This window comes from Pelmatolapia mariae, linkage group LG20 (genome assembly GCF_036321145.2).
Source record: "Pelmatolapia mariae isolate MD_Pm_ZW linkage group LG20, Pm_UMD_F_2, whole genome shotgun sequence".
Lineage (NCBI taxonomy): Eukaryota > Metazoa > Chordata > Actinopteri > Cichliformes > Cichlidae > Pelmatolapia > Pelmatolapia mariae.
The window spans coordinates 5,493,818-5,504,658 of NC_086244.1; the positions used below are offsets into that span (position 1 = coordinate 5,493,818).

General features: G+C 42.0%; 1 protein-coding gene across 1 annotated transcript in view; it reads left to right on the forward strand.

Moving 5' to 3' along the window:
- The window catches only part of plxnb3 (plexin B3), a 54,711-nt gene extending 47,133 nt beyond the window's left edge, over window positions 1-7,578 (forward strand). The window contains exons 28-39 of the mRNA XM_063465539.1: window positions 38-184; window positions 264-344; window positions 1,468-1,546; window positions 1,722-1,825; window positions 1,932-2,019; window positions 2,196-2,362; window positions 2,801-2,961; window positions 3,055-3,202; window positions 3,298-3,362; window positions 3,512-3,587; window positions 3,681-3,755; window positions 5,260-7,578. Coding sequence (XP_063321609.1) covers window positions 38-184; window positions 264-344; window positions 1,468-1,546; window positions 1,722-1,825; window positions 1,932-2,019; window positions 2,196-2,362; window positions 2,801-2,961; window positions 3,055-3,202; window positions 3,298-3,362; window positions 3,512-3,587; window positions 3,681-3,755; window positions 5,260-5,364 — 1,296 coding nt within the window. The 3' untranslated portion in view covers window positions 5,365-7,578. The remainder of the gene's footprint in view (window positions 1-37; window positions 185-263; window positions 345-1,467; window positions 1,547-1,721; window positions 1,826-1,931; window positions 2,020-2,195; window positions 2,363-2,800; window positions 2,962-3,054; window positions 3,203-3,297; window positions 3,363-3,511; window positions 3,588-3,680; window positions 3,756-5,259) is intronic.
- The last annotated feature ends 3,263 nt before the right edge of the window (window positions 7,579-10,841 follow it).

Below are 10,841 nucleotides of genomic sequence, written 5' to 3' on the forward strand. Positions count from 1 at the left end.
TGTTGGCCACCCGGTCACTGCTCTTTTTGTTTATCAGGAGGTGGCGGGAGAGCCTCTCTACATGCTCTACAGAGCCATAAAGTATCAGGTGGACAAAGGGCCGGTGGATGCTGTGACGGGAAAAGCCAAACGAACGCTCAATGACAGTCACCTGCTGCGGGAGGACATTGAATATTGCTCAGTGGTAACCAGAGTAACAGACATCACACTGCTCTGCAGCTGAATCACTGATTCATTTATGACAAGTCATCTCTTTCTCTCAGACTCTGACAGTGCTGGTGAAAAACGGAGTCGAAGTACAGCCATGTCCTGTTAAAGTGCTCGACACCGACACGATCACACAGGTACATGCTTGTTTGTATGGTAGGGCGGTGTCTATTTTTAATGCCTTCACACCTTTTGGTTATACTGCATATGATAGTAAGTGATATGTGATGGTGATAGAAGTTATTGTGGCTACAAATATATATTTGATTAGCTGAATAAACCTTGCTATCCTCGCTAGCTGGCATAATTTCAATTCAATTCAGTTTTATTTATACAGCACCAAATCACAACAACAGTTGCCTTAAGGTGCTTTATGTTGTAAGGTAGACCCTACAATAATACATACAGAGAAAAACCCAACAATCATATGACCCCCTATGAGCAAGCGCTTTGGGTGACAGTGGGAAGGAAAAACTCCCTTTTAACAGGAAGAACCCTATGCCAGAACCAGGCTCAGGGAGGGGCGGGGCCATCTGCTGCGACCATATGCTGCTGCATAAGAAATAACAGATGATTTAATAATTACTAATGTTTCATCAAGGTACAACTGTTAGGTCATGCAAGCAGCTATCAATACACGTGGCTACAGCCCATATAGCTGCAACTGAGGGCAGCTGTACTCTGTCAAAACCGAAGTCCTGATGTTGTAAACCTGCAAGCTGGAAGGCGGAACAGGTGTTAAATGATGATTTAAAAAAGTGTTATTTTATCTAAACTGTATTGGTTATATTAATAATACTAATAATACTGTGTGTGTTCATTTGCAGTGTTCATTTGCAATGAAAAGCCCCTGCAGTTAGTAACTGCTAAAGTTAGCCACCTTTGACTAGTTTTCTTACTTTTAGAGTTTTCATTTAGGCAATTACTCTTTGGGAAAATGCCTACCTTCTTGTTTCTGGTTGCCGAAGGGTCCAGTGGCATTTGCAGTGTCTAGCATTGCCATCTTTTGTCTCACCTTTCTGACCTTCTGCAATGTAAGCCCCCCCCCCCCAGTCTCGCTATTTTTCACAGCTCACTGAGCTCAGCTACATCGATCCATCGATAAAAAGTGCCCTCTGGTGGCATGTTCTTTCTGTTGCACTGCAATACAAAATTTCACTGTAGCATTTAATTTCAGATTCATAGAAGTAGTCGTCTATATTCTTAATTCCACTGGGATTTCTAAATACCTTTGTCACTTTGCTGTCTGCTTGTGTTCAGGTGAAAGATAAGATTCTGGATCAGGTCTACAGAGGAGCTCCATTCTCTCAGAGACCATCAGCTGACAGTCTTGACCTTGGTAAACACCTGTCTCACCTATCTGTTGTTTGAGATGTCTGAAAGTAGGAGATTAAATTGGCCGAAGCATTAGTGGGTGTTTTAAATATTCGGTTAGTGGATCTGAGAATGCATAGTGTCATCATATCCGTAGATCCAGACTGGCAGCTCATATGTACCTGTTTCTTTGTCAATAGAGTGGCGTTCAGGCCAAGCAGGTCATCTGACCTTGTCGGATGATGATGTCACAGCAGTGGTTCAAGGTCGTTGGAAACGACTCAACACACTGCAGCACTATAAGGTGAAAACAACTGGCCAGTCATGTTCCACCACCACCACCTTCTCTGCTCCTCCTTCCAGTTGTCCATCTCCTTGTTCACATCGTTCTCTGCGCTTTGGTTTTTCAGGTTCCCGACGGCGCCACAGTCGCTCTCATCCCTCGTTCTCAAAGTTCAGGTGGAGTGGGAGTCAACCAGGTCTTCCAAACTGGAGAGAGTAAGAAACACATCTTAACAGAATATCTCAGTATTAAAAATATAATGTAAAACCCTAAAATCTAATACTCCCAGAGATTAAAATTAATGTAGCACAAAAAAGAGGAAAAATAAAACTCTGTGTAAAAGTATGACACCAAAACATGGTGGCTAACCGTCTCTTTATGGTGGCTGCAGAAACGCCAATGCTGGAGGGTGAGGAGGAGGAGGGTCTCCGTCTATGGCACCTGGTGAAGAGCAGTGAAGATCCTGAAATCCCAAAACACAGAAAGAGCAGTATGAGGGAGAGGGAGAGAGCCAAGGCCATCCCAGAGATTTACCTGACCAGGTTGCTGTCCATGAAGGTAACACACATATCCTTACCTTTAGGTATTGTGGGGACGTCAGACATTGTGGGCACCATTGATTCTGGAGGTTAAACAGCAAATTAATTTCACATGGTGGAGATATGTGCAAAATAGATGTGTGTGTGTGTGTTCTGATATTAGTGTGTGCGTGTTGTTGCAATACCATCTTCTACCACTAGGGGGCGGTAAAGAGTTAACTCACCACCACACACCTCCACAGACAAACTCTTGGTCTGAGGGGTGTGTGGGATAAACACTAAAACCTTTACAGGTATACCTGTTAAATCTAAGGTTATTTTTGTGCAGACTCGTTTATTTGGTCTCCATTCTATCAGGTAGCTGTCCTTGCCATGTGATAAGTACAAACAAATACACACCAGAGAACTGACCACGTGGCTATCTGTACTTCAGCTTTACTTTTCTGTCTCTCACTAGGGGACATTGCAAAAGTTTGTGGATGACGTGTTTGTGGCGATACTCAGTACAAAGCGTCCTCCTCCGATCGCCGTGAGGTTTTTCTTCGACTTTTTGGATGACATGGCTGAGAAACATGGAATTGATGACCCAGAAACTGTCCACATCTGGAAGACCAACAGGTGAGGCACACATCTGGTTATCTGATTGAGATTTTCAACTCCCAGAGCCCTCATCCCTTTCCCTCTCTCTGACCCGTGTCTTTCTCCCTCCAGTCTCCCTCTCAGGTTCTGGGTCAACATCCTGAAGAACCCTCAGTTCGTTCTGGACGTTCAGGTGACCGACAGCATCGACGCTGTTCTGTCTGTCATCGCTCAGACCTTCATAGACTCTTGCACCACCTCTGAGCACAAAGTGGGACGGGTAAGAATTCTGTCTATTGTTCAGCCTGGCTATGTATTGGTTTTGGTTTTTCGATTTTGTTTTCTAGGTTTCATGGTTACTTTTTCTCCAATCAGGACTCGCCTGTAAACAAGTTGCTGTACGCCAGAGAGATCCCCAGATACAAACAGCTGGTGGAAAGGTGAGACAGCTTCCTGTCCCCATTGTTTAACTCATAATGCACTATAGAGAGACTGTTTTTATGCTGTGGGGAAGATAAGATCTAATTTAGCCGATGATTCTTTGAGCCTGAAAGCCGCAGTACTGATAACTTTCTGTGTATGCGCTCAGGTATTACAGTGACATCCACAGTGCTGCATCAGGCTGTTATCAAGAGATGAATTCCACTCTGACTGAACTTTCTGGGGTCAGTAAACACAGACTCAACAGAGCCTGAAATACTGAAATTCAACTGTAAGAAAAACTGATGTTAAAACTGTCTTTGCCTGTCTGCCTCCAGAGTTTTGCATCAGAAATGAACAATCTTGTGGCTCTCCATGAGCTCTACAAGTACATCAACAAATATTATGATCAGGTAATACACACACACACACACACACACACACACACACACACACTCGTTTTTATATCTTAGTGAGGAGATCTCATTGGCATAATGCTTTCCCTAGCCCCTAACCCTAACCCTAACCATCAAAAATTAATGCCTAACCCTAACCAACAGCCTAAACCTAACCATAACCTAATTGTAAACCTGACACTAAAACCACATTTTGAGTCTCAAACATGCCTTCAAACTTGTAGGAATGGGTATTTTGTCCCCGTAAGTGACTGTTGGTCTCCACAATTTTAGTAGCATGCACATTTTCTGTCCTCACATAGATGTCTAAACATGTACACACACACACACACAGGCTATGGGCTGGTAATGGATTGGATGCTATTGGGATGAATGTAGATGGACGGATCAATGGATGGATACTTTAATACTTTAATTTCCCTTGTGGCATCAATATTGTGTTACAGCAGCAGGATAAAAATAAAAATAATGGAGTCTACAATAAATAAGCAACATAGTTAAAATAAAGGTGCCACCTATTAATGAGGGCCTTATACTGTGAGAGAGTGCTACATGGTATTTATATAAAAGTGATAAAATACAGTAAAGAAGTAAGACTGGGATTGTGCAAGAGAGTAGTGCAAATTGCAATAAATTAATATAGTATGTACACTTTAAACTATAACATTACATTAACATTGCGCCATCATACTATGAACTTAGAAGCAGCTAGAAGAAAGTGTAATACAGAAATATGGGTGTCAAATCTTATGTCTGACAGGCATTTTCACCTCTCACTAAATCTATTTTCAACCCTGACTTTTTTTTAAGCAATTGTAAGTAGATTACAGGTTCATTGTCAGGTTTACCTGATAACTTTTTTAAATAACATAAAATAAAATAAAAAATAAATTCTTTTATTTACAAGAAAAGAAACAGAACAGTAAATCTGATTTTATCTCAGCATATGTTTCTAAATAAATCTAAATGTTGAAGTCAGTGTATATCAAAGTAAGTCACGCTGCCAGATCATTATCTGTTTTTTATGATAATCTGTGAAAAATAGCCATTTTATTTGTTTTTAGTTATAGTAAAAATAAAATATAAAAGTAGTTCTGAGGGAAAACTTATCTTATACTACAATATGTGAGTCCTTCACAAGTCTTCTGATTAAAAAACAGTTTGTGTATGAATAGTTCGTATAAAGTTTATTTACTGTGAACACCTGTAAGTTCTCACTTAGCACTTTAATTGCACTACAAATGTTTTATATACATTTGCAGTGCATAAAGTGTAGTATATAAATAAAATACTTGGTAACAGGTGCACTCTTTTCTTCTGAAGAAATCATGAAGTATTCAGATTACATTGCATTTTTGCAATCCAGTGGTTTAAATGACAGATTACAAAAAAAGAAACAAACTCCAAAGCAAACAAACATGTATTTGGTTATTACCAACTCACTTGACTAATCTTACACTTCTGCACTTGTCCCCCTCTCTCTACTGTGTCTTCTGCTCAGATCATCATGTCTCTGGAGGAGGACAGTTCAGGGCAGAAGATGCAGCTGGCCTATCGGTTGCAGCAGGTCGCCGCCTTGGTGGAGAACAAGGTCACGGACCTCTGATGTGTTTTTATCCTAAATGAGCAGAGGAGGATGATGGAGGATGGGGATGAAGAATCATAAGAAACATCTTTACAAAGACTGAAGCAGTGGAAATGACTGGACTGCTGTGGCACTGTGTCTTCCTGCTGTGTGCATCTGTGTGTGTGTGTGTGTGTGTGTGTGTCAGGATATATGAGCTTTTATAGTCCGACTCAGGAGATCCCAGGTCTTTAGATTTCCTCACAGAGCAGCAGCACTGAAACTAAAGTTAAACTAACCTAAACCAAACCTGAAGCCGCATTACGCCGACTGACACCAGCCTATGGTGGAGAACGACAATCTTACCAATTAGATCAGGGAATATCACCATCACCTGCTGCCTTGCACTATGTTTCCCAGAGTTCCCTGCTGTTCTACTGTCTGTGAGTCAAAAAGCACAAGTGAAATACTCAGATTCTCATGTATTGATTATTGAGCTCCTGGTCGCAGACGTGCTGTTTGTAAGTTTCGCCTTTTCTACTGAAACCAGCAGCTCTGATGTTGCCGATCTGGGCAGAGTTTTAAGAAGCGCAATAAAAGAACCAAAATCAGGGAGCATTTAAACCACGTTTCAGCGTGACTCCAGTTTCTCATTAACAGTGACCTGCTGGTCCTAGTCCTTCCAGACTTCATCAGTTACAGGTGTGGGTCCAGACTGCTTCATCAATCTGTTTTGTATGAGTGCAGCTTTAGATTTAGTTTGAAACTAAACCAGCGAGTGCTGAATGTGACCAAATGAGGATCTTTGTCAGAGATGAAAACAAATTTAATCCACTTTTTTAAACTGTGGACTCCAAGGAAGGGACTGCAGTGGTAACAGGATCCAGTGTGACAGTCAGACTGTCCCAGACTAATGATCCAGTCTGAACTTTAGCTTTAAGAAGCGTGAGAGTTTGAAGCTTAGTCTTCAAAGTAAACAGGGTGTCTGCTTCCCAAAGCCAAAGTGGGAGCTGGCTCTACTTCTCTTTCTATTTTAGGAAACTTTCACTCTAGACAATCCTTTTGATTTCACCAGATGTGTTCAGCAGCATCTCTCCACTCTGATATGCTGAAAGGAAAAAGTACTTTTACCACTTACAGAAGTAGTTATGAATCAGGTGGGTGTCATGCATGCTCATACACACCACAGTTGCAAACTTCAGCCATAGTCCTCACCCACATCAGCTGGTAGCTCAGCATGTTTTTAACTGCTTCAGCCTGCCCGCAGTTGCTTTGATGTGCAAGCTGCTTTGCAGCCCAGCTTCACCTTTCATGGTGCATCTGACTTCATCAAAGTGATATGTCTTCACTGATGCCTGCTCTGCCCTGTGCTGGGTCTTTATCTTGCTCTCCCTGCCTATTGCTGACGTGCATTGAAGGATATGTGCTCTAATGTAATTTTATTTCTAATTGTTAAAGTTCATAGATTATTTTAATGTTATAAATAAACCCTTTTGAATTGTCTATTCAGAAGGGTTCATAACCGTTTTCCTGTAACTCCATAATGAAGCTAAGAAGCAGGTCACTATGGCTATTGTGTGCAAGAAACTGTTTAACTCTTTACTCCTTGAAAGGAACCCTTGAAGCTCTTTTCTGTCATGTTTCAGTCCCTGTTCCTGCTAGTACTCTTGCTGGAGCATTTTAGGTGATTGAAGGCTTCTCAGAGTGCAGCTGGAGCTTCTTAGGACTGAAGGAATTGAACAAAAGTCCAGCCTACGAATGACTGATGTCCTTAATTTAGACAGTATTGTACAGGTGAAAGGAGGCAGTGGTGGAGACGGAGACTGGAGTCACACTGAATGTTGAACTGAAACATTGAAGTCGAACCTGCTGAAAAAACAATCTAAAATCTGTGGGAGGAGTTAAAGAGTGTGTGTGTGTGTGCTTGTGTGTGTCTGTGTGTGTGTGTTTGTGTAAGCGACATAAAGAGATAAAGAGTGGCTGTGTGCTAGCTAGTTACTAACTTATTGTGTGTACATACTGTAAGTCCTATTTATACTTATTTAATCCCAGCTGTGCCTTCACTCTTGCAGCTAGGTGGCGCTGTCTGTTCTGACAGCAGCCTTATTGATCATGTATCCCCCTGCTAATTGGGAAAATAAATCAGTTTAAATGCTTAACTTGTATTGAACCAGGGAAGGAAAAAAAAAACAACAACAGCAACTTACACAAACCCTGACAATATGCCAGAAGAACCCACCCCCACCCCCCAACAAACACAGCAGAGTAAAGCCACAAACCCTGAGCACAAACAGCCTGTACCACACTGTGCTCGGCTGCTGTTTCAGGTCACAGATTGTGGCGATTGTAGCTTCCTGTTTTTCTCTGCTTGGCGTGTATGTCCCCCAGCATTTCCGCTGAGTTGCAACTGTTAAAAATGTTTGGATGTGTGGATGCAGTGTACTTCAAGAACGAAGCTACGAATAACTTGAAACACTGGTCCAGGTGTCGTGCCACGGTTGTTACCGGCTGCTGCCACATCCATTGTTATGGTAGCCGTTTTCATCTACTTTAGATCTGCTGAGCTACACGTGACAGGTGTTAGTTTACAGCTCTGATATCAGATCTGCCCGAATCTAATGAGTGAAGTTTAAGAGATCGAAGGCTCATTTTTATTACCATTACCCAACACACGGTGGTAAAAGGAAATTGTAGATGTAGCTGCTGCATGCTACTAATGAAAAAAGGATGGACGATGAATTCAGCAGCATCGCAGCCTGAAGAAAAGAAAAAAAAGGAAGAAAAGAAAGAAATCTGGTGGTGCACCACTGGATCCTTCTGCATTGCTTGGCAGATGGCAGCAGGGTGAACAGGCTGTGGATGGGGTGGGTTTTATCTGTGCATGTATCTCACCAGTATCACTTTTACTGGGAAGATGGATGCTGCTGATGCCCTGCGTGGTTTTAATCACCAACCACAGAGCTTTCAGGTCTTGGGCTGTGCACATCCAGTACCACATTTTAAATCTATGGATGCTTTCTCGTTCTCATCAGTATTGTAATGTTTATAGCACAAAACAGTCGGAGCCCTCGAGGATCCGGACTCACTGCACATACCGGGATTAAAGGGTCGTGTAAATTCCAGGTCCCAGTTTAAAGAGTCGACATCTCTCGGCATATTTGGATTCTGCTCGACATCACAGCTGGGTCTTCAAGGCAGCCATGATGTTTCAGCTGTTAGTGTGTCGTCTTGGTCTTTGTGGATGGCGTTGACGACACTGGGTGCGTGTCCCCGGTGTTTATGGCCTCTGGCTGGACTGAACCTAGCAGGTGGACTCTGATGATGGTCCCTGCTGCTGAACTGAACCAAACCAGAGACCTGAACCAGATTTTGCTGACCCAGTTCTTCCTGCTGGACTTTTCTTCTTCTTCTTCTATTTCTGACTCTGTGTTTTGCTTGTGTGCTTTTTGAGCCTGTGTTTGACCCGTAGTTGTAGTTCTTCGGTCACAATAGATTTCTGCATGCGTGTGTTGATGATGATGATGCAGATGCAGATTTATGGTGCTTCTTCAGTATAATTTTCTTTCTTTTGTTTTAAAGGTGAGGGGCGGGGCTTAAAACCTGCCTTGTCAGTGATGATGCGCATGTCACCTGATCTCTGTACAGTTTGATCCTCAGCTCTAATTGGTTGAGCTCTGTTTGTTACGGAATTGTTTTTTTTTTTTCTACTATAAGGGAATAAAAAATAAATAAAAGAAACTTTAAGGGTTTGTATAAAAGAACTCCAGGATCAGTTGTTTCTACTGACTGTGTACAGTTTGCTAACAGTGTGTAAATGTGCCTGTAAATACCTGTCTGAGGATGATGATGATGATGATTCAGTCTGCAATGGAAATGTGCTTTTATTGTGAAAAGGCAGGAGGCCAAACACAATTTGTATCATGTAAAAATAAAGTTATAATTTTAACAGTTCTCAGCTGTGCTGTGTAGTCTCAAACTTCAGTTCTGATGTCATGATGACATCATTTCTCATGACAACATCATGAGAAGTCTGGATTTTCAGTTTCCTGGAGGGGGCGCTAGCGAGCGATAACGAGGCCCTCTGGAGCTGTAGCTTCTTTGACCCAGTCAGCCACCACTCTGCATGCTTTTACGAAGAGCACTGAGATACATTCTCCCTTTCAGACTCTCCTTCCCATCTTCACCTTACCCGAGTTACTCACTCCATCCAAGCCTTCATCTTAATCTTCACCACCATCAGGACCTAAACTACGGGGGTCCTGCCCTAAATCCTGTCCCCGCTGGGATTCCAATCTGCCATGATGGGTCATCAGAGTCCAGTGGCCAAATAGATGAATTAATTTCTCTGTCTCAATAGATTTTGTTCAGTTCTTCCAAATGATCTCTCCATATTGAAATAATATCTGGCACAGGTGCAGTGTGCATCATTTATTGTTATATTATTGCCTCATTACAGCTGCTTTTATGATCTCACTTGTAACGGAGATTATGGTAACATATATTACAATATTTCATATTGAACCTTTATTTAAATTCATAATAAGGCAATGTGACAAGATAGCATACCTTTCAGGTAAACAAAGGGCAGTAAGTAATGTGTGATCATTCTTACTGATCAAAAATATTTGAAACTACTTCTAGAGAAAAATACTTATACTAATATTCCAGCTGTGTGTGTGTGTGTTGGCTCTTATATGTGCATCCTGGATTACAGCTCCCCTGGCAAACCACCTCTGACCTCCAGATGCACTTTTTGAACTTCAGCATGGCTCACAGAGATCAATTTCCCGTCGATGAGACAAAAAATGTGAGAAATGACGAAAGCCCTTTGATGAATGTAAGCATTTTGTGTGCACAAAACACACAATATACAAGTTCTTGAGCTGAATGCAACTGGAATCTGCCTCAGCATCAGCTCTGCTGCAGCAGATGCTGGAGGAAAATGAAGCCTGCCATCCCGCTGTGATTACAGATAGTGAATTAAGCACATCCCAGCACACATGGGAGAAGTTTGCCTTCAGCACTTTATGACAGCAAGAAGAAGAAGAAAAGCTCTCTGACAGATATTCTTTCTAAGCTTGCCTAACATTGTGACAGGGTCTATTTTAACAGAAACCACAGCCAAGGAGTTTTGTGGCTTAAACCTAAACGGTGAATGCTGTGCATATATTCCACCGTTTAATCTCAGCAGTCCTGCAAAGTGCTTAACAATGTGTCTCGCATTCACCCATTGACAGGAATGCCATGAGAAAGCAGCATCGTGCTCAAGGACACTTAGACACTAATAAATAAATAGAAATAGTAACTATGTGCACATGTATCCTATCCTGGTCTCCCAGGTATTACCCAACATCAGCATCATTAGCAGATTCAGCTTACTTCCTCTGACTTCTCTGACGTCATTTTTGCACATCAACATTAAGAAGCTGCACTGGGTTGTTGCTGTTTTGTTATCACAGACACCCTAAATTACCTTCTAGATGCGCCACTGCTCCCAGTTTAGCTCGTGGCTGGTCACT